Source organism: Pelophylax lessonae (genome assembly GCF_965119305.1).
Source record: "Pelophylax lessonae genome assembly, chromosome: 8".
NCBI lineage: Eukaryota > Metazoa > Chordata > Amphibia > Anura > Ranidae > Pelophylax > Pelophylax lessonae.
In genome coordinates, this window is record NC_138775.1 from 251609059 (window position 1) to 251633396 (window position 24338).

General features: G+C 43.1%; 1 protein-coding gene across 1 annotated transcript in view; it reads left to right on the forward strand.

Annotated features, from left to right (window-relative positions):
• The window catches only part of COL24A1 (collagen type XXIV alpha 1 chain), a 417206-nt gene that overhangs the window by 333762 nt on the left and 59106 nt on the right, over positions 1-24338 (forward strand). The window contains exons 39-44 of the mRNA XM_082265511.1: positions 3864-3971; positions 4499-4552; positions 16553-16606; positions 17210-17266; positions 21056-21109; positions 24213-24266. Coding sequence (XP_082121637.1) covers positions 3864-3971; positions 4499-4552; positions 16553-16606; positions 17210-17266; positions 21056-21109; positions 24213-24266 — 381 coding nt within the window. The remainder of the gene's footprint in view (positions 1-3863; positions 3972-4498; positions 4553-16552; positions 16607-17209; positions 17267-21055; positions 21110-24212; positions 24267-24338) is intronic.

The following is a 24338-nucleotide window of genomic DNA, read 5'->3' on the forward strand; positions in this document are numbered from 1 at the left end:
CAGCTCCCCCCCCGCCTTTGTTGAGCTTGTGGACCAGCTGGTCCAGGAGCTGCAGTTTATCTGTGATGCCTCTTTGGATGCAGCTTCCCTAGTGGGTCGGCTCTCTGTTTCAGCAGTGGTCTTTCGGGTTGTCTTTTGTCTTAAATGCTGGTCTGCTGCTCAAACTTCTAAAAAGGCCTTGCCTGATCTCCCCTTTCAAGGGGATCGCAGGTTTGGGGCTGCCCTGGATGACTTTATTAAAAGTCTCACAGGGGGAAAGAGTACTTTTCTTCCCCAGGCTACTAAGGGCAAGGAGCACGTCGTAGATGTGGTCCCTCCTTCTCGGCCCATAAGAAGTTTTTTCGTCCCTCTGGGTTGTCTGACAAGGGCTCAAAGCCTTTCAGGGCCTCTTCTGGAGGATCCAAATAAACCTGCTCTGGCAAGCTGAGAGCAGACTTCTCCAGACCGGCAGACAAGGCTCCTTCAGCATGAAGGTGCGCCCTCATCAGTACCAGGGGTGGGGGGGGGGCATCTTCTTTGGTTTCCGGACCTGTGGACTTCCCCAGGGTCCACCAGGCTACAAGATTGGCATCCCTGCATCAGGGGGATTTTCTTGACTCTATCGACATTGAGGATGCTTACCTTCACATTCCAATATGTGCCGGTCACCAGTCCTTCCTCAGCTTTGCCGTGGGAGAGGAACAATATCAGTTTGTGGCGTTACCCTTTGGTCTCGCCTCTGCTCCTCGGGTCTTGACAAAAGTGTTAGCCCCGGTCCTAGCGTTGTTATGCCAACAGGGGATTGCGGTACTGGGCTACTTGGACAACCTCATTCTGCGAGTGGAGTCCCCTATTGCTCTGGTGGAAAACCTGGAAATCACCATACGAACTCTGAAGGAGTTCAGCTGGATTCTGAATCTTCAGAAGTCTGCTTTGACTCCGTCCACAAGCTGGACTATCTGGGTCTGACTCTGGACTTAGCCAGAGTGCTCCTTCCTCTGGACAAGCTCCAGGAATTGCAGGCTTCAATTCCTCTCCTGCTGTCCAGCAGATGGTCATCCCTATGGACTTGCATGCGGGTCCTGGGCCTGATGGTTCAATTTTTGCATAGTTCCATACCGGGTCCCTGCAAAGGGAGATTCTGTCCAAATGGGACAAAACTCTGCAGTCTCTGGATGCCCAGGGGATCTGGACACTGGAAGAGTCCAGACTACCGATCACTGTCTTGGAACTACGAGCAATCAGACTGTGCCTGGACCATTGGACGGATCGTCTTTAGGGATGTCCAGTGTGTATTCAATCAGACAGTGCCATGGCCTTGGCTTATGTCAATCACCAAGGGGGCACGTAAAGTGTCCTGGTGGCTCGGTAGGTAGCCGGCGTTCTAAGGTGGGCAGAACGATTTGTTCCAGCCCTCTCCGCAGTGTACATCCCTGGGGTAAAAAACTGGCAAGGGGATTAACTCAATCAGCAGACATTGGACCATGAGGAGTGTCCCTTCATCCGGAGGTGTTTTATCAGTTGTGTCTCCAGTGGGGCATCCCTGAGTTGGATCTGTTGGCGTCCCAGCTGAACAGATAGGTGCAGAGGTTTGTGGCTCGGTCACGGGATCCTCTGGTAGATGCCACAGACGTGCTGGTGGCCCTGTGGGGTCAGTATCGTCTGATTTACGCCTTCCCCCCTCTCAAGCTTCTGCCGAAACTTATACCTAGGATCAAGGCAGAATGAATTCTAGACCTCTTAGTGGCATCGCCGGGCTTGGTATGCCGATTTGGTGCGACTGGACCTTGACGTTCCTTGGAAGCTTCTTCTCAGGTAGGTTCTGCTGTCTCAAGGACCAATCTACCATTCTGCTTTACAGTTGCTGGCTTTGACGGCTTGGCTGCTGAACGCCAGACGCTGATGGATAGAGGTTTACCTGAGTCAATGATTTCAACGCTGTTAAAAGCTAGGAAATCTACTTCTAGGAAGATCTACCATCAAACATGGAAGACGTACATTGCATAGTGTGAGTCTTGAGATTCACCCTCGCTCTTTTTACGGTGGCTCGGATCTTCAATGCGGGGTTGAACCGAAATTGGCTTTGTGTACCATCAAGGGCCAGATGTCGGATTTGGCGGTCTACTTCCAATGACCCTTGGCAGGGTCTACGCACATTCCCTGGTGCGTACCTTTCTTCAGGGTGTCCGAAATTTGGTTCCCCCAGTGCGGTCTCCCTTGCCGCCTTGGGATCTCAATTTGGTGCTTTCGGTCCTCCAGAAGCCTCCCTTTGAGATTTTTTCGGAGATTCCCTTGCTTGGTGGCTATCACCTCTGTGCGCAGGGTGTCCGAACTGGCGGTGTTATCCTGTCATTCACCTTACTTGGTGATTCACAGAGATAAGGTACTTCTTCGCCCCTGTCTGTCATTCTTCTCGAAGGTTGTCTCTGATTTTCATTTGAATGAAGACATTGTGTTGCCTTCCCTGTGTCTCAGGCCGAAACATCCGAAGGATATTGCCTTGCATGCCTTGCAGCTACGAAGTCTTTTAGGAAGTCAGACTCACTATGCTCACGGATGGGCCTCAGAAAGGGTTGTCTGCTTCCTCTGCGACCATTTCTAGATGGATCAGACAGACGGTTATTCAGGCCTATTCCATCAGGAGTCAGGTTCCTCCTTTCCCTGTCAAGGCGCACTCTACTTGGGCACTTTTGGCTGCAAGGTTTTGCAGGCTGCTGTTTAGAGGACTTGATCCTCTTTTAGGGTGTATTGTTTTTTTTTTCCAGGTGGGCTCTAGTTGTTTTGGTTGAGCTCCTGTTGCCTGGTTGGCTACTGTTTGGCCTTGGGAATTTTTTTGCGGATCCCACCCCTCATGTTTAACACTGCTTTGGGACGTCACTATGGTTATGAAGATCAGGAGCTGTGTCCATCAATGAACGAAAGAGAAAATGGGATTTTTGACTTACCGTAAAATCCATTTCTGTGATGTTCGTTGACGGACACAGCACCCACCCCTCTGGGGATTTGTAATTCTTCTGACTTCGCTAGTAACAAAACTGAGTACCTATAGCAGAGAGAGGGAGTATACCTCCTGGGACTGCCTATAGGCGTAGCCGGATTCTTTTTCTGCCTAGTATACTACTCCTGTAGGGGGCAGTATAACCCAATGGTTATGAAGATCAGGAGCTGTGTCCGTCAATGAACATCAGAGAAATGGCAAGTCATCTTCACCACGTCTAGATGCCTAAATGCATTGAGTTTCTGCTATGTGATTGGCTGATTAGCAATTTGTATTACAAAGCCATTGAACAGGTGTAATAAAGTGACCGGTGAGTGTATAAAGTGGGACTGACTAGGGGGTGGGAAGGGAGCCATGTTCCAGGTGAGGATGGAGTGTGAACAAGAGTACACTGAAACTGGTAAAGAGTGGGGCTGACCAGGAGGGTGAGAAGTCAGAAATTCAACAGAAACACAATGCCCCCTCTGTGTGTTTACTTCCACTCACACCTAGTTGGACATTTGTCTCCTTGTGAGCATCATGGTCGAACAGCAGTGGCGGGGGGTAGGGAAGCTGTCCACCACTCTGACTCAGCCACCACCCTACAGATCAGGAACAGGACCAATAACTACATACACTTAGTCCCCTAGGAAATTCAACTACGATTTTCACTTTGTATAGATGCTTTTTTAGATTGAAAAATTGTCCAGAGTTGGCCTTTAACATCATTCTGCCTCATTAGCACCTGCCAAATTATTTTTTGATTCCTTATTTCCATGTAATTCTAAAATACTACAGATGTGAACTTAGCACATGTGATTTCTACACTGCGAAGTCCTTTCATGAATAAGAGCCTATGAAAAAGTATTAACCCTCATCATTAATATTGCATCACTTCTGTCCACAGGGAGAAAAAGGACAAATGGGGCCAGTTGGAGAAATTGGGAGCATCGGTGACCAGGGACAGCAGGGCAAATCGGGCCCCAAAGGGTCGCGAGGAACACGAGGACTAGCGGTTGGTTTTCACAAACCTGAATGAGGCTTGCATCATCTTTGTGCAATCACACTCATTACATTTACAAGATGCAGAAGCTGGCCCTGTGTTTATCTGCCTCTGTAAAGTAAACTCTGTGTTTAGATCAAAGAATGGCAATTATCCTGTGAGCTAAATCTTTCCTCCCAGTTCCAGAGGGCATAGCTAGTTAAGAGCTCACTATCTTCCCACACGATCACACAGGAAGATGTCTTATTTTTTCCAAGTGGGACAAATAAAAAGCTTTTGATAATCAGATGTCTGAATATCCTGTACATCCCAGTACAGGAAACATTGGGGTTGATTTATTAAAACTGGAGAGTGCAAAATCTGGTGCAGCTGTGCATGGTAACCAATCAGCTTATTCAATTAAGCTTTGACAAAAAAAAAAAACAACTGGAAGCTGATTGGTTTCTATGCAGAGCTGCACCAGATTTTGCACTCTCCAGTTTTAGTAAATCAACCCATTGCATCATATATATAACAGTTATATCTTTGTGTTCTGACAGGGCCATCTAGGAGCCATGGGGCCAGAAGGAGAGCCTGGGATCCCAGGATATGGGGTATGAATGTAATCCATTATTTTTTTTGGTCCCTACAAAAATTTTTAGGGGTAAATGTATGCAGGCTGATAAAGCCATGGGCTTCTACAATTCTTCATTATCTAAAAATAAAGTGTTCATTTATTTTAAAGAAAATGCTGCATGGTGAGTAAGATTCCATTTCTTAGCTTTCTAGTAGCCAGGATTTTGGGATTTGTCTGCTGGAGTCCTTGAAAGAAATAAGACAAGATGAGTCAACCCATTGATCTCCACATTTCTCTGCTCACATTCCATGCCATCTGTTGGAGTTATGCATTGATACAAATGACACAAGGGAGATGATTTACTAAGACTGTAGAGTAAAAAAAATCTGGTGCAGCTCGGCGTAGTAGCCAATCATTTTCTATCTTCAGCTTGTTTAATTAAGCCATAACAAAAAAAAATCTGGAAGCTGATTCGTGTCTATGCAGAGCTGCGCCAAATTTTGCACTCTTCAGTTTTAGTAAATCAACCCCACTGTGATGTCTACCAAACACTGACATGCTCTAGTCTATGCACTGAATGTGGACATAAAGTACTTTGCTAGGCATTTTGAGGCGAAAATAGGCCTAGCCAGTACAGTGAAGTATACACTATGGGATCTGTTTATAGAAGTTTTCACATACACTGCTCAAAAAAAATGAAAGGAACGCTTTTTAATCAGAGTATAGCATCAAGTCAATTAAACTCCTGGGATATTGATCTGGTCAGCCAGGTAGCAGAGGGGGTTGTTAATCAGTTTCAGCTGATTTGGTGTTAATGAAATTAACAACAGGTGCATTAGATGGGCAACAACAAGATGACCTCTAAAACAGGAATGGTTTTATAGGTGGAGGCCACTTACATTTTCTTTCCCTACTTATCTTTTCTGACTGTTTTTCACTAGTTTTGCATTTGGCTAGGATTAGTGTCACTAATGGTAGCATAAGGCAATACCTGGACCCTCTAGTTTGCACAGGCAATCCAACTCCTCCAGGACGATACATCAATACCTGCCATTGCCAGAAGGCTTGCTGTGTCTCCCAGCACAGCCTCAAGAGCATGGAGGAAATTCCAGGGGACAGGCAGTTACTCTAGGAGAGCTGGACAGGACCATAGAAGGTCCTTAACCCATCAGCAGGACTGGTATCTACTCCATTGTGCAAGAAGGAACATGATGAGCACTTCCAGAGCCCTACAAAATTACCTCCAGCAGGCCACTGGTGTGAATGTCTCTGACCAAACAATCGTATACAGACTTCATGAGGGTGGCCTGAGGGCCCGATGTCCTCAAGTGTGCCCTGTGCTCACTGCCTGGCACCGTGGAGCTCGACTGGCATTTACTATTGAACACCAGAATTGGCAGGTCTGCCACTGGCGCCCTGTGCTTTTTACAGATGAGAGCAGGTTTACCCTGAGCACATTTGACAGACATGAAAGGGTTTGGAGAAGCCGTCGAGAGCGTTATGCTGCCTGTAACATCGTTCAGCATGACCAGTTTGGTGGTGGATCAGTGAGGGTCTGGGGTGGCATATCCATGGAGCGATGCACAGACCTCTACAGGCTAGACAATGGCACCCTGACTGCTGTTAGGTATAAGTATGAAATCCTTGGACCCATTGTCAGACCCTACGCTGGTGCAGCGGGTCCTGGGTTCCACCTGGTGCACAACAATGCCAAGCCTCATGTGGTGAGAGTATGCAACCAGTTCCTGGAGGATGGATCAATTGAGACCATTGAATGGCCCCCACGCTCACCTGACCTAAATCAAATAGGACACCTCTGGTACATTATGTTTCGGTGCATCCGACGACGCCAGGTTGCACCTCAGTTTGTTCAGGAGCTCAGTGATGCCCTGGTCCAGATCTTACATAGAGACATAGTTACATAGTTAGTGAAGTTGAAAAAAGACACCAGTCCATCCAGTTCAACCTATGATGAGTGTGTGTATGAGTGTTTATGTCAATATTGATGTTAGTCTACCCGGCCTGTACTTCCCAGGGATATATCTCAGGGATATTTTTTTAAAATATTGGTACCACATTGGCTTTTTTACAATCAGCTGGTACCATTCCCATCAGTAGACTATCCATAAAAATTAGGAACAATGGTCTGGCTATCACCTGGCTGAGTTCTTTAAGGACCCTCGGGTGTAAGCCATCTGATCCCTGTGGCTTATTTATGTTTATTAAGTTTTTCAAGTCTAGTTCTGAGTCTGTCTCCTGTTAACCATGAGGGTGCTTCCTTTCCTTCATGTTCTTTGTTCCTAAGATTTTATCCCATTCTCTATCGTCTAACAAAGAGCGCAGTTTAGGAAAGTTGTCTCTTTTGAAATTCAGTGTGCTTGTATTACCCTTGTGTTTCCTATTTCTATGATTTACACTAAAACTAATTGACCTATGGTCACTGTTTCCTAAGTTACCCCGTATTTCTACATCCGTGATCAGGTCTGTATTGTTAGTAATAAGTAGGTCTAGGAACGCATTGTTTCTTGATGGTGCGTTCACCATCTGACCCAAGAAATTGTCCTTCAAAACATTTTGGAAATGGTGAGCCTTAGATGAATGTGCGGTTCCTTCTGCCCAGACTATATCTGGATAATTAAAATCCCCCATTATAATGACATTTCTCATCCTTGCTGCCATTCCAAGCTGTGATAGGAGGTCCGCCTCCCCATCCTCCCTCTGGTTGGGGGGCTTATAGCATTCGCCTAATATTACTTTCCCCATAGTACCTTCCCTTTGAAGCTCTACCCATAGGGATTCTACCTCCTCCCTAGCTCCATTCGTGACATCATCCCTCATATTCACTTTCACATTGTTCTTGATATAAGGGCATACCCCTCCCCTTTTTTACCCTCTCTATCTCTGCAATAAAAGGAATACTGCTGAATGGTGGCCAGCCAATCATGTCAAATCAAGTCTCAAAAATTCCCACAAAATCGAAATCCTCCTCATACATTAGCAGCTCCAGTTCTCCCATCTTGGTGGCGAGACTTCTAGCATTGGCATACAAACCTCCTAATTTTGTCCGGTTGCATACTTTATCCTCATTAGATGTTACGAGGCTGCACTTTCGATCTGTCAACCTACCTACCTTGGATTTTGGATCTCTGGTCACCCTACCGCTAATGCCCCCAATAATGCCCGTTGCACCTCTTCCCCGCTGGCTAATTCTACATCTGAATAAAAGACGGAAGTATCTGCGCTCAGAACAAAATATTTTGTAGTGAAACTAATAGGCAGCCAGCTATATAGGTAGATTACACACCTAATGACAAATCAAAATAAGAGAGCAGCGACAAATATTAAAATATCAACACAGTCCCAAGATAAAGTCTCTGAAAGAGGTGAAATAATTGAAGTCCTCCAATCACCAGTGCACAGAGGTGGAAGAAGATGATCAAAACCACCACATGACAGTTCAAAAAAACTGCTTATCAGAAGCTCTGACCCTCCTTTCACAGAGCAGTCAGAAATAGCAAAGGTACCACTTGAAAAGAGTGACTGCAACACAGCTAAACGAACCTTCCTCCTCCTTCATACACACATCTCTAGACCAAATGAACCTCCCTGGATCCTCCACCATCATCTAGTTTAAAAGCCCCTCTAACTTTTCGGCCATCTTCTCTCCCAGTACGGCTACACCCTCACCCTCCGGCTACACCAGTCTATCCCTACTAAAGAGCCGGTAGCCGACTGAGAAGTTGGCCCAGTTCTCCAGGAACCCGAACAGATCTGGGAGGAAATACCCCAGGAGACCATCTGTCGTCTCATTAGGAGCATGTCCAGACGTTGTCAGGCATGCATATAAGCACATGGGGGCCATACAAACTTTTGAGTACCATTTTGAGTTGCTGCAATGAAATTTCAGTAAAATGGACTAGCCTGCTGCATCATTTTTTCACTCTGATTTTAAGGGTGTGTTTGAATTCAGCCCTCTGTAGGTTAATAATTTTCATTTCCATCAAACGATGTGGCATCCTTCTGTTCTTTCATTTTTTTGAGCAGTGTAGTTTCACCCAGGAGTCATGCATGTTGAATCCAGTTGATGAAAGTTGTATGAATCTTGGTTGAAAACATTTATAAATAGACCCTAAATGATCATGTTTGTGTTCACTTAATCATCACACCTATGTGAGCTTGTTGGATATCCCATTTCAAACCTATGGTGCTATAGCTGCTTTCACTCTACATCTGAAGACCCTTTTCCCGTTTGTCTGGGCCTCCGAGAAGATTTCATATCTGGGAATACAACTTAATAAACATTACAATTCTATTTTTCAATCCAACTATCCTCCGTTACTTGCCAAGATACGAGGTATGCTCCAAATGTGGTCCTCATACCAACTATCTTTTCTAGGTAAGATCACAGCGATCAAAATGACCATTCTTCCTAAATTTATATACCTGTTCCGTGCGCTTCCCATTTACCTTACCAAAGCATACATCACCAAGTTACAATCTATAATCAATAAATTCGTTTGGGGCAACAAAAAACCCAGGTATGCAGCGAGCATACTATATCATCACCAACGTACTGGAGGTCTGGGCCTTCCTAATATATGGTTTTACTATATTAGTAGTAGATTGGCCCAAATGGCCCATTGGCACGATCGTTCCTCAGATCTACCTTGGATTAACTTTGAGGAAAACTCAGTCGCTCCATACCACTTAGCAGGGCTACTATGGGACCACATAGTCCCTATACGCAAAATCTCCTCCCGTAATAAAATCGTTTCTGACGCTCTCAGGATGTGGAGACTTGTCATCAAAAAATGGTCCTTCGCATCTCATCCCCCTCTCGGCACCTCCTTTTTGGGAAACCCCAGATTTTCTGAAGCATTTATTACCCCTGAGAGATTCGCATGGTGGTCCGGTAATAATTTGACTTCATTACTAGACTTATATGATGGTGGGACTTTCCTCTCTTTTGAGTCGTTACTACACACCAAAAATATCCCACTATCGGAAAAGCTCAATTATGACCTTATCAAAAACTTCTTTGAATCCCACTACCCTAAGCCTTCAGGATCTCCTCTCAGCACATAGGAACATATTTGTCTAAAAGATCTCTTAAGTAGGGGACATATCTCTACAATATATTCCTCACTTAACAATTGTGATCCGGATACAAAACTTGGTTACATGGTTAGATGGGAGTCGGAACTACAGACTGCTATATCAATAGCCGACTGGCGAGACATGTGGATAAATATGTGTAAGACAACCAAATCCCTAGGAGTGAGGGAAACGGCTATTAAAATATTCACGAGATGGTATTATACCCCCAAAAAATTGAATAAATTCTACCCCGAGATCTCCCCAAATTGTTTCAGAGGTTGTAATGAAGTGGGCTCTCTGATACATATTTTCTGGGAATGCCCCAAAATTAAAAATGTCTGGCAGGAAGTATTCAATCTAATAGAGAGAGTTACAGGATGTAAATTTCCACTCTTGCACCTGCAATGTCTACTTTTCAAAAATATTCCAGAAATTACCACAGACCTCACACGCCTAACACATACCATTTGCATCGCAATGCTATGGGTTATCTCCAAACACTGGAAAGAAACTTTCATACCCTTTGATCAGGTCATCAGTAGAATAGAAGATATAAGACTAATGGAACAATACCATCACACCATCACAAACACTAAGATCAAATTTGATCAAAAATGGACTCCTTGGTACATATACAAATGTTCCCTAACCACATGAATATCACATCAACTTAACCAATCAACATATGTTGTCTGTACAATTACTTGATGTCTCTGTTTTCCACCACACCATGCCCATGGTTTATGTTAGTTGGACGCCTCTCACTGAGGCGAAAGAGGTAATCTACATATTGACGATTTCCCACGTATTCTGTTAACTTGCTCACTCTACTCTTGGATATTTTATCATTCTTACAACGCTATATTACCATCAAGAACGGATATACATTTTATATTTTGTTTAATTATTGTTTCTTTTTTATCGTTTGTATGTTTTTTTTCACATGCCTATTACTTAAAATATTTTATTGATGAAACACCTTTATGTAAATTTTACATTTACTATACTGTTTGTATTGAATATATTTTTCAATAAAAGTTTATAATCAAAAAAAAAAAACAAAATCTTTCCCCATTCCCCAACCTTCATGGGCTATCTACTATCGGTAGCTGAAAATAGTTTAGTAAGCACTACATTATAGAGTATACATAAACACTATTGCATATGTCCATTTTCTGCTCTGTCAGCAAATACAGAAATGACCTTTAGGAAAGTGCAATGATGACACACTGTCACTGGGGAATATCTGGAAATCTTGTTTTACTCAAGTTAAAAAGCACATGGGTATACATAGAGAGTTCCTAATTTATAACTGCTTAGTGCAATCCCTCTTAGTGCTTTCTTGGGCTTGAGCAGTAGCTTCTTGAATTTAAAGTACATATGTAAATCCTAACAAAAAACGTATCTTATTTTCACAGACTGTACCCTTCTGCTCCCAACTGTGATAACACAGTTAAAGTGATTGTAAAGTCATTTTTTTACCGCCTTGAAGACTAAACCTTTTACTGACACTTGTTGCTTTCAAGTTAAAATCAGTATTTTTTGCTAGAAAATTACTTAGAACCCCCAAACATTTTATGTATTTTTTTTAACCGAGACCCTAGAGCAGGGGTCTTCAAACTATGGCCCTCAAGTTGTTCAGGAACTACAATTCCTATCATGCTTAGTCCTTTATGTGAATGCCAGAGTTTTGCAATGCCTCATGGTATATATAGTTCCACAACAGATGGAGGGCCGTAGTTTGAGGATCCCTGCCCTAGAGCATAAAATGTCAGTTATTGTAGAAATTTCTGGTTGAGACTCTAAATAAAAGTTAACTCTGCATATGCAGGAACAGATTCACAGGACGCAATCTCTGTGTGTAAACTGTTCGTTCGTGACTAAATGTATTATTACATGTTACTTTATACATAGGTAAGAAAGGGGTGGTGTGAGATGTTATTAAAAACTGATGTAGCACCCTACATGGTAGGTGCTAGGCAAAGTATAATGGGCCTTGGCTGCCTAACAGCGGGGCCATGATTTTCAGCTGGGCTGTCATGTCTCCCAGGTGTTTCTATTGAGGTTGGGGAGTTTCCCCACTGGCTCCATGAGAAGGGTTCTCATTGGGCAGTGGAGGAAACCCAATTTGGGAGTGGGTATAAGTCTGAGGGGAGCGCGCGACGCAGCGTCTTTGGCGGGAAGCAGAGTCCCAGGAGGGAGGGTACGGCTTTCTCTCCTCCTGTCAGAAGGATCAGGTGTCTCGAGTGGCTGTCTGAGAGTCCAGAGAGAGAGCTGAGCTGAGCTGCAGAGGGGATCTGGTGTGCCGAAGACCAGCGGAGATAGAGGGGTTTAGTTCCAGGAAAGCATGCCAAGTTCATGAGTACTGTGAATTGCCCCTGAGGGTCTGCCTAATGTAGAGGGGACCACTCCGGTGAAGGTCCCAGGGATCCAGGAGCCAGCTAGTGTCAAAGGGGGTGCCTAGTGAGAGGACCCTGAAGTGTCAGAGGGGTTGCCTAGTGAGAGGACCCTGAAGTATAGAGGGGCGCCAGCGGTTGGGAACGTAAGAGTTAAGTGTACAGTGTTAAGGGTTGCAGCAGCACAAGCAGTTACACGGAGCTACCTCAGTCAGTGAAGGGCTGGAGGGAGCCACTTGCAGGACTTTTTAGCTAGATGGAGTGCCAAGAGGCAAGAGTTACTACAGTCCTGGATCTTCTGAGTTAACCAAGGAGTTAAAGTCGAAGTTTCAGCACAGTTCAGCAAAACAGTAGTTTCAAGTGCCAGGAAGCGTTGGTCGGCATTCAGCTGAAGTCAGGACAGCGCTAACAGGCATTTTTCCACAAAGTGTCCCAGTTAAACCTAGTTGAGCCAGAGGAGTATCCCACTCATTCCCTTCTCCCATCCCCAATACAAAATAAACAAAACAAACCAAAGATGCCAGGAATGGTCACTGTCTCAGCTCTCACACTGGGGTTTTCAACTTAAATGTGTTGGAAGTGTTATCGGTAACAATGGCAAACCCATATAAGGCCAAATGCCTGGAAATCCTGCTACACTAACAAATAGAAATATGTTATTAAGTAGATACCTAACATGTCGAGCTTCAAATTTGCGCACACTCGTGGAATGGCGACAACTACAGAACTTAAAAATCTCCATAGGTGACACTTTAAAAAATTTTAACAGTTACCAGTTTAGAGTTACAGAGGAGGTCTAGTACTAGATTTATTGCCCTTGCTCTAACGATTGTGACCATCGGTCACATGTGTGGTTTGAACACTGTTTACATTCGCAGGCGCAACTTACGTATGCGTTTGCTTCTACTTGCGAGCACAAAGGGATGAAGCTCTTTAAATGTTTTTTTTTTTCTTATTTATTTTATTTATACACTATCCTTTTAATTTTTTTTAATCACTTTCATTTCTGTCACAAGGATTGTAAACATCCCTTGTGAAAGCCATAGTTATGTGTCAGGTGTTTTTTGGAGAGATCTTGGGTCTATACGACACCAAATCCCTCCTTTGCAACTTAAAAGCATTCAAAACGCCAAGATTGGCTGTTTTAAATACTGACCTTTTTTTCTTAAATCTTGTGCCTTTAAGGTTGCATTAAACCGGAAGTAATGTCATGACATCGCTTCCAGGTTACTTGAGCCAATTTTATGTTTATTCGCTTAATTATGCTTTGTTCAGGTCTCCAGCCAGCCGGCGGACATGTCGACTGGTCGCTCGGGCCTCCTGGTGTAATGTGAGTGCCTGGGCGAGCCGCGGAAGGTAGCGAAAGGGGGAACTTTCCCTCCTGCTGCTTGTAATAAGCTCCTCCGGCTGCTTAGCCGCATTGGTTTTTATTACAATAAAGCCGAACCATTGGCTCTAAAAAACAGTACCGGCACGGCATCACCCCTGTGCAACCCCTTGAAGCAGAAGGCCTCATATTTTACATTATGTCGGTGTCAAGGGGTTAAATAACAAACTTGATAAACTTACCTACTCTGTGCAATGGAATTGTACAGAGCAGCACTTGAACCACCTCTTCTCAGTTCCCCCACTGGTGCTCCTTTCTCCTCCTCAAGCTATTGCTATTGGGGCACATCTGTGGGCTTGATTCTGAGCTGTGCTGCCTGCATCCATAAACACAGCAAAGCTCAGGCCTGCTCCCAGCTTTCTTATCACAGGATTTGGCTGACAGCAGCAAAGGCTCCTGCTGCCGCAGCAAAGGCTCCTGCTGCCGCAGCAAAGCCTGTGAGACCAGGAAGCGAGAGGACAGAGCTGCTACAGACGGACACAGCTCTGGCTCGAGTGAGGACTCAGGTAAGTATAAGGGGGTACGGGGGGGGGAAAGCGTGGGAGATACTCTCTTACTAAAACATTTTTACCTTAAAGCAGGGAATGCATTAGGGTAAAAAATGTTTAGACTTCTTAGAAACACTTTAGAGGGTCAGACCTCTAAAAGATTACATGTTTGGGTAGATGATTGATCACCTGACAATTTCCTATTGTATCTCTCTTCCTTGGACTCTGTTGGTGAGATCTCTGCAGTCAGTTCCTGCCTCTGTACACCTGCTGTGGCTATTATGAGGGGTTCCAATGCTACCTGCTGGATTTTTAATTTATTATTGATTCATTTTATATTTTGTAGAATGCACCAGAAAGGGCAGGAACACTCAAAATTCCCGGTTGGATAGAAACACAATTAGTATGTTTGGCAGAGAGATCTCTATATGACATAGGTGAAGTCTGGTGGGCAGAGTCAGCCCATTTCTTCGTTTAGAACTAAAATTACACTCTTGTTTGGAATGAAAAGGGGGATAGAGCTGCTACAGACGGACACAGCACTGGATCCAATGAGGACTCAGGTAAGTATAAAAATAGGGGGGGGGGTATAGAGGGGGGGGATACTTTTACAAAAACATTTTTTACCTACACGCAGGAAATGCATTAAGGTAGAAAATGGTTAGACTTTTTAGAACCACTGTAGAGGGTCAGACCTCCAAAAGAAGATATGTTTGGTAGATGATTGATCACCTGACAATTCCTTATTGTATCTCTCTTGGACTCTGTTGGTGAGATCTCTGCGCTCAGTTCCTGGGTCTATGCACCTGCTGTGGCTATTATGAAGGGTTCCAATGCTACATGCTGGATTTTCAATTTATTATTAATTTATTTTAAATTTTGGAGATTGCACCAGAAAGTGCAGGAACACTCAAAGTTCCCTGCTGGACAGAAAAACAATGAGTATGTTTGACAGGGAGATCTCTATCCAAGACATAGGTGGAGTCTAGTCTAGTCGACCAAGTCAGCCTATGGCTTCTTTTAGAAACAAAATGACTCTCTTTTTTTGGAGTGAAAAGGGCCCTGAATAGTTTTGGTGTAGGTCTTCTTAACTGACAATAGTTTCTTTGAGGTATTGTTCAGTGAGTTGAATATCATATTTTGGTTGACTTTTTTACTTGCTTTGCAAACAAATGTTCTTTCATCACTTTATTCTGCTGTTTGTCACAGGTGTTACTATTTTCTTCATTCTTAAAACTTTATTATAGTATAGCTAAAGGCAAAACTTTTGAAAATTTGGATAGAGTGAAGTGGGATTAGAACACCTGTCAGGATTTATTGCTGTCTGTGCCACAACCCCCCCCCCCCATCCCCCTCCCATTAGGGGGATTCACCCTTTCTATTTGTCCTGTTTACCATTCTGGTCCAAAGTGAACAAAGTGAAAATTAAGAAAAAGTAAAACACCAAATTTTGGGTTGTCCCCAGAAAAGTAATAGAGGGTAAATCTTCCAATGGAGACACTAGTTCTAGTGACCTGGGGGGACCCCAAGGAATTGTCTTAATTTCAGGGATTTCCCTTCACTATCAGACAGAACACAGATGGCATAAAAAAAAACTGTCAGGGGTTATAACCTTCCCTTCCCTTACTACGCAGGTATCAAACACAAGGCCCGCAGGCCAAATCCGGCCCACCAGGCCATTTAATGTGACCCTTGCACCCAGGGCTTTTTTTCAGCTGGAGTGTCAGCTGGAACTCCAGCCTGCCACCTTCGGCTCTTGCAGATCCCTGCCTACCCTGCATTCACTCACGGCAGAGCACAGCAGTGCCGACCAATGATCCCCCTGCAAGTGTGAGAGAGAGAGAGATGTGGAGCCACTAGAGCCAAGCCGATGAGATGTGAGGAAGCTTTTTGAGGGGTGGGGGGGGGGCACTCTGTACTCCGCACACTCCTGAACTCTGCATGCCTCGGACTTCTTTTCTCTGCATTCCGTACGTAGCGCACCCAAAAAACCTGCACTCTGTATGTCATACACTCCTCAACCCTGCAGTCTGTACACAGAGCACCCCTGAACTCTGCAATCTGTATGTAGCGAACTTGTGAACGCTATACTCTGTACACTGTGTACTCCTAGGTATCAAAGTAGACACATAGTCCTACAGATACAACCGGCCCTTTGAGGGCAACCCTAATGCTGATGTGGCTTACAATTAAATTGAGTTTGACACCTCTGCCTTACTCTATCCAAAATGGAAAAAAAAAGTTTTGCCTAAGAATGAATGATAAGGAGGCAGAGGAACTGCCAGATTGGATAAATCTAATAAAAGTACAGGCCTGTTTGAAGTTTAACACTGAATTGCACTTTATAGTACATGTGTACTTTTATCTAAATCTAAGCCAGCCCTCTAACCCATCAATCCAGTGAACACTAAGGCTGGTCATACATTATACAATTTTCTTGTACAATTTTCTGTAGATTTACCAAAACCATATAATATGAGGTCACCTAAAAAAATTATTTGCAATCAAGCAGGCCCTTGTATTACATAGTTAAGAGGTAAATCTAAAGAAAATTGTATAATGTTTGGCCAGCTTAACCATGCCACCTCCCTGCTTAGCTACATCAATTCCAAAGCTGCAGCCTCCTCCCTATACTACTGTATAATAAAAGGTATTGCCTTTGTATTTAGGGTCATCAAGGCCAGACAGGACCACCTGGACCATCAGGGCCTAAAGGAGAGAAGGTAAGGGCTCATATCTATGAGTATTTCCCACTGTACTGACTTATATTTAGGGACCCATATTGAAGACTGGTAGAGTAGCTTTTGAAGGGGTTAGCATGGAAGCAGTTATATACTATAGTAAAAGCAGTTGTTAGTACTCACCAACACTTTACTGACTGGTGGATAAACATAAAATACCTCTATGTCTCAGACACTGTAAATGATTGCCAATTTGAGCTTTACCACCTGCAAATGGTACAGTGATTTGTGTTTGAAGGAGGAAAAGGGAGATGCTTGTAGAGCAGGCTTTAGGAAACAACAGCAGGCAAACAAGCAAGGGTCAGACCAACCAATTTCATGAATTCTGCTCAACTTTTAACCTCTTGCTGTGGATATAGCATTTATACATTGCAAATTAGCAGAACTATAGATAGAAAAACATGTGTGCTGTTTCTAACAAAGTCCTTTGCGTGTGATATTTTTGGCATAGAATATTCATCACCTAACGTCATACATGAAATAGAATGTGTGCATTCATTTTGCAAACTCCTTTAAATAATGACATTGAGTAGGCTTAAGAATAAACTCCATTTACATTTCTCCATACTGTATGTTTATTTGCAGGGTTATCCTGGTGAAGACAGTACTGTAATTGGACCACAGGGACCCCCAGGTGAACCAGTAGGTTTTTCTCTAAAGCACTTTTGTTTTAGGCATTATACTGAATGATTTATCAGGTATACCTTGGAAAACTGTAGGGGAATGTTAAATCTGTAAACCCTGTTCATCCATTTATGTGGTATTAAAAAAAAATATATTGCATGTATTTTTAGGTTCAGCAAGTATAAATACCTGAATTGGTCTTGAAATCAGCCTTCTGTAATTTACTACACAGCAACACTCGTACACACGCATCGATTATTGGCCGGGAATTTTCAGCTGACGTCCGATCGGCCGATTGTCGACTTGTTAGTATGATGCTTCCGACTTTTTGGCCGAAAAAAATCTGGTGTGCAGGCGATAAAATTTTTGTTGGCCGTCAACACAACGGCCGATTTTCCGTCAGTCAGTACAGATTTCGGTAGACAAAAATCAGATGAGCAAGACTGGGCATGCTCAGAGAAGAAAAAACACATGGAAAGTAAACCAGCACATGACATCACTTCTGAAGTAGATTTTTGTTGGCCGAGAAAATTCGTGTACAGTCTAGGCACATTCCAACCAACAAAACACCACTCTGGACAAAAGTTGGACGATCGGTCGGCCGATAATCGTTGCGTGTGTACGAGGCATTAGCCTCTGTTTGATCAGCAACTGAAATAATGCTGCACATGTGATCAGTCATGTCACCAGACATTTGATGGTTTGACAGTTTGGTTGAGAACACACGCAAATGTGACAGCATTCCTGGCCTAGCGGGACTGTAACATTTTTTTTTAAATTGATAAGTTTAGTTTAAGCAGCCACTTTTGCAAAAAGTCACCCAGCAGATGGATGAGTGCCATTACCATGATTTTAGGAGTTAAAGGTGTTGAAATGGGCACATGGATGATGCTTGCAGCTAGGATAAGGCATACAGTATAATACCTATCCTTGGATTTTGACTTTTTGCTTAAAGTTCTCTTTAAGACAGAGTTCCAACCTGTAAAAAAGAAAAAGTCAGCAGCTACAAATAGTGTAGCTGCTGACTTTTAATATGAGGACACTTACCTGTCCAAGGATCCCACGATCTCAGCATTCCAAGCCGATCCATCCATCGGCTCTGGCATCTTCACGAAGGGAAACGGGAAGTGAAGCCTTGCGTATTCACAGCCTGTTTCCTACTTTCTGAATGGTCCTACTGTCTTTTGGGACCTGTGTGTTTCTCCCAGAAGCCAGCAGGAGAGGGGGTAAAGAGGAGGGGCCTGAAAATTTTGTAGATCGCTGCAATCGTTGTGTGGCGATCTTACTCGGAAGTTGGAGCGGGTACCTGGTTTTGACAGATATCCCCCCCCCCCCCCCGAAAGGTGCCAAATGTGGCAGAAGAGGGTGAGAGGAGCTCCCCTCTGCTTGGCTTTGATGGCTAATATTGGCATCTCATGTGTAACAATATGGTGAAACGCTAAACTATATGTCTAGACTTCCATATTAGACAATCTCAATTCTGTTCTGTTATCTGGAAGGGGAAAATAATTCTTGGTTACTTAAAGTTGCCATATGGCAATATCTAATAATGGCTATAATGGACATCCCAACTTTTTAATATCCACACCCATATATATTTGATAGAAACCACATCTACCTTCCAAAGCCCCAGGTATTAGAGGTTTGAAAATAAGACTAGATAACGGATGGAAAAAACAGAAAGACAAATATTGTGTCCTATTTAACAATCCAATATGTGGTCCATATGCAATTACCCAACATGACAGTATAACCATACCATTATGGTGAGAAGGGAATAAAGCAATCAAAAAGCCCTTCATCCGAATCAGTGAGTAGCACAGTAAAGCCTTCTTAGTACAGACGGTATTCACATGTCTTATTCCATCACATATCCCAAAAATAAAAGTATTTTTCCTAATTTCAGGACAGTGGGCAGATACATGCAAAGCAGTTCTTTGTTCCCCATCAGTCAGATGCACTTCAAGAACTGCTTGTGTGTAGTGAATATATAGCCTGATATTTTGGAGCCATTTATTCCAAATTGCTTACAGCTTTTCTGGCTTTTTGGCCATCATCAGTGCAGTGTATGGAAACCATGGCTTCAATGCTTCAATGCAGTATAACCATACAGGTTATGGCGAGAAGAGAATAAGCAATCAAAATACCCTCCTACTCATTCAGTTCGTAGCACAGTAAAGTCTTCTTGGCACAGAAGATCTGATTGCATCATGTATCCCAAAGTAAAGAGGATTAATCCTTTGTGAATGCCAAAATATAGCCCTGATCAGATGTGCAGCATTTTTTAAACCTGAGAAGAGGTACTGTATATTTTTTGTTTCTGCCATTTAGTGTATGCACACAGCAAGACTTCAGTGTTTTTTTCCCACGTTTTCGGCTTTCTTACAGGGTGCTTACAATTAAAGTGATTCTTAAGGCTCACTTTATATTTTTTTTATATAAACAAACATGTCATACTTACCTGCTCTGTGCAATGGTATTGCACAGCGCAGGCCCAATCCTCCTCTTCTTGGGACCCGCTGGTACTCCTAGCCCCTCCTCCCTGCGAGTGCCCCCACAGCAAGCTGCTTCCGAGCCAACTCGGTGTGTCCATAAGACACCCACCTCCGCTCCCTCCTTACTGGCTGTGATTGACAGCAGCAGGAACCAATCGCTCCCACTGCCGTGTCTGAGCCAATGAGGAGAGAGAGAGCCGAGAAAACCTTTGCTCTTGTGCACCTTTGCTCTTGCTGTATTGAGATCATGCTCAGGTATGTATTTTGGGGTGGCTGGGGGGGGGGAATACATTCAGGTAAAAAAAAACCTGCCTTTAGAACCACTTAAACCACTTGCCGACCGCCGTATAGCAGTTTTACTGCTACAGTAACACGGCCACGCTGCGCAGGATCGCGTATATAAGTGATCCTGGGCTTCCGAATATCGGACACAAGTGCACTCTGCTGGCGGCTCGCTCCCGCTGTGATTCTACTGCTGGGAGGACTTGATATCCACCAGCACCCGCTGAGCACTCTGTACTTGTTCTGTTTTAGAGCAGAAAGTAAAAAATATTGTTTTTTTTCTTTCAAAATTTTTGGTTGTTTTTTGTTTATACCACAAAAAATAAGAAATGCAGAGGTGATCAAATACCACCAAAAGAAAGCTCTATTTGTGGGGAAAAAAGAACATACTTTTTATTTGGGTACAGTGTCACAGGACTGTGCAATTGTCAGTTAAATTAACGCAGTGCTGTATAAAAAAAATGGCCTGGTCTTGAAGGGGGTAAATCTTCTGAGGCTGCAGTGGTTAAGGTTGATTTCGGTTGTTTTAATGCTTTAATACGTGTCCCGCTCTGTCATAGATTAGTGTAGAACTGCAAAATACAGAGATTCCTTGGCATGGTGTGTAGCTTTCTATAAATGTATGCAGTGTTAACCTGTATTTTTTTTTTTTTAGAAATAGATTAGACAGAATGTAATGCTGGCTCGTGGGGCTGAGTGCCAGAGAATTTTGTTTGAAATTGCGCATTTATTAAATTATCCCTCCCACTGTGCGCCATTCTAGTTTTATATTTATTGAGGAGCTGTCTTTTTTTTTTTTTTTTTTTTGTTCGCAGCACCTGGAAGTATTCCAGACTGCTCTGTATGTGCCTATTGGCTGCTATTCATTTTACTTTGTCACTTCAGATGAACACTGCTCAACAAAGTCTATATTGCAATAAAGAATATTTTTGTTGCCTAAGCAACTTGTTCTTGTATATAATATTGTTGAATGTAATGTGTGTTTTATTGCCTACAAAATAAAATATATATCTTGTCCTATTCAACACAGGGCCCTACTGGAGAGCATGGTGATCGGGGAGAGTCTGGAGATGAAGGCTATAAGGTACTAAGACATGTACAGAGATTCGTTTTTTTTTCACATCTTCTGTGATGGCTGTGGAAACGTTAAAATGTTTATTTCATACTGAAAACTTGTGTTGAATGTCTTACTAATCTGTTTTTACTGCTATACAGGGTTTGTTTCAGTACCTACAGCTGTGTGTACCTATAGCATGTGTCAGTGGCGGCTGGTGCGTTGGGGGCGCAGGGGCGCCGCCCCCTTATCCATGCGTCCGGCCCCCTAATCTACATGCGGGGCGCCAGATGCATGGAGTTCAATGGGGTTTTTTTTTTTCTGAAGCACCTGATTAGAGCCAGAGGCTCTAACAGGCTTCAGAAAAGGGTTAACCGTGGGTCAGAGCACCGCGCCCTAGCCCACCCATTTGTGTGACAATAGCGAATGAAAATTCAATACTGTCACACAGATCCTCCTCCTGGCCAATCAGGAAGCGGGTCCAAGACCCGTTTCCTGATTGGCCGAAAGGCGAACCCATGCCATTGGCCAAGGAGGAGGAGGAGGCGGGAGGACGAGGCAGGAGGACTCAATGAGATACAGGGAGACGCGGGGGACTGAGGAGAAGCCACTGCTGCAAATCAGGTAAGGGCACTGGTCACTCTGCATTGAAGGGTCGCACGCTGGTCACTGTGCATTGAAGGGGGCACGCTGGTCACTCTGCATTGATGGGGGCACACGGATCATTCTGCATTGATGGGGGCACACTGGTCACTGGTCAGCATTGAAGGGGGTACACTGGTCACTCTGCATTGAAGAGGGCACACTATACCTTGATTACTGAAGGCCCCTTTCACACTTTGGTGACCTCAAAGTCACGCAATTTTTTACCACGCTTTTTGCCGCAAAGCAATGCCTATTACATTTTTCTGTTTGCGCCCCCCCCCCAAAAAAAAGATTTTGAGCACCAGCCGCCACTGGCATGTGTACACTTCATGGAGGCTATTGCACAACCATCTAATGCAAGGATTTTTTTAATTTATTAATCAGAGGACCCAGTTAGGAAAATACTGAAACCCAGGATGAGAATTATTAGCAAAATATTCAAAAAGCCATACAAAGTCAAATAACAATGACCATATATCACATTGCAGGCACTCTGCATTTCTATATGCTTTAGTAAAGAAAAAACTGCATATCATATTTTATTTTGACATTTTTGCGGTCTTCTTGCCTCACAATGAATATTTTCTGTGATAAATAAACTGCATTGTTTGTAGACTACATTTAGGTAGTATACAATTTGAATCACAGATAAATAAAGTGTGCTATACTGTATCAATTTCTACCAATTTTGTGCTTGGACAAACTAGGCTGCATATACTTCACCACTGTATGGCGACCCATCACAACACAGCCAGTTTGGGTCTTGACCCATAGTTTAGGAAACAATGAGATAAAGGAAGGAAGAAGGGGACTATTGTATGTATGAATGCAGGAACCTAGAGCTGCCTGCCATACCTGCATTAGGCTGCCAAATCTTCCTGCCCTGGCCAAAGCTTAGGCTGTACTGACCAGCAGGTTACAGCATGAAAGATCTGAATTTTATATGCCTTTTAGAAATCTTGTTCTGGTATCAAGATTTAAGTTAGCCAAACACTGCTAATAATTTGGCCAGGCCAACAGGGAACAGCCAAATTTTGATCAGTGTATGGCAGTCCCCACTGTCAAAGTGACATGCTGGAAAAATGTCTCTGATCAGCGGCTGCAGCTGTGGGTCAGTGTACTCTAACAGCAGTAAGGCTCAGTTCACACTGTTGCGACTTGGGATCCGACTTGTGAGACCCCAAGTCACGTGACATATGAAATGCCATTTTAGTCAATGAGAGCTGTCTTAATCAGGACTACTGAAGTCGTTCTGACTTTAGAAAAGGTTCCTGAACTACTTCAAGGCGACTTCTATCTGACTTGTGCCCATTGACTTTAATGGAAGTCACCTCCAAGTTGGATCCTCATCCAAATTGATGTGATTTGGAACCGACATTACAGAAAGATTACCCAGACATTTCCTGAAGTTGCTTCAAAGTCACTTTAAAGTTGCTTCAAGTTGCACTGAAGTCGTCTGGCAAATACAAAATGCTGTTAGAATACAATGTTAGAATACAATGTCCCATGATGGGGGAGATTCCTTTATCCACCTCAATTGTGTGGATGGAGAAATGTTTATTTTTTTTTTTTTTATATAGTCCACTGTAAATGTACTTGTTTAGCTTTAATGATAGCAGCGTTTAATGTAGAAAATTCAGTTAAGTGACAGAGTTGCTTTAAAGTAATTTTAATGTGGCTTTAACATATGAAATTCACACATGCTTACTGTATTATAATTCCATAATTGTGGGACATAAATAGATCTTATATTTGTATTTCACTACATTCCTTCCACTTTCCTGAAAACTAATATTAGATATTGAGACTAATGTACTAATGGAGTTGAGAATCGTCATTAAAATAATTGTGCAAATATTCACTTAAACTATCTACTCACTTGAAAAGCGAATTCCTGCTCACTTTAAATACCCAATCATGTGCAGGTGCTTTTTACATGATGGGTAATAGCAGTGAATATTCACAATTTCTTTTTTTATAGAAGATTCTCAACTCATTTAGTAAATCAGCCCACAACCACTTAGAGAATGCACTTCTTTTAATCAGGTAGACCTCTCTGCTAGATATGAATGGCAAGAATGACACAACTATAGCCCAGTACTGCTAAACAGGCAGCACCGCCTGCATATCCAAAGAGCAGTTATGATGGCCCTCGTGTGAATATAATGTACACCTGGAAACTACACATAGAAACAATGGATTTAAAATATGAATACAAACTGATGAGAATCAACAATCACTAGGATATATACATTGTTTAAAATTTTTTTTATAAAATTAAAGAAAAAAAAAGTGTGATTGGATTCTACAGCCCAGGTCCTGACACTAGCTCAGTCCATCACTGCCTGGCTAAAACTTAAAAATTATTTTAAGCCACTCTTAAATATTTTACAAAATTCCTGATGCCGTTTTTCTAACGATAATACAGCATCCTTTACTGTGTTATGTGAAAAAAATAACAAAATTGTTAAATGTGGTCTTGTCTTAGGGTATTGTTGGTGTTGTTGGACCAAGAGGAGCAATCGGTCAGCAAGGGGCACCAGTAAGTATATCCACTGGGGATTTTAGATTCCCACATGCTATGCTATCACAGTATAACATTTGCCATTTTTGT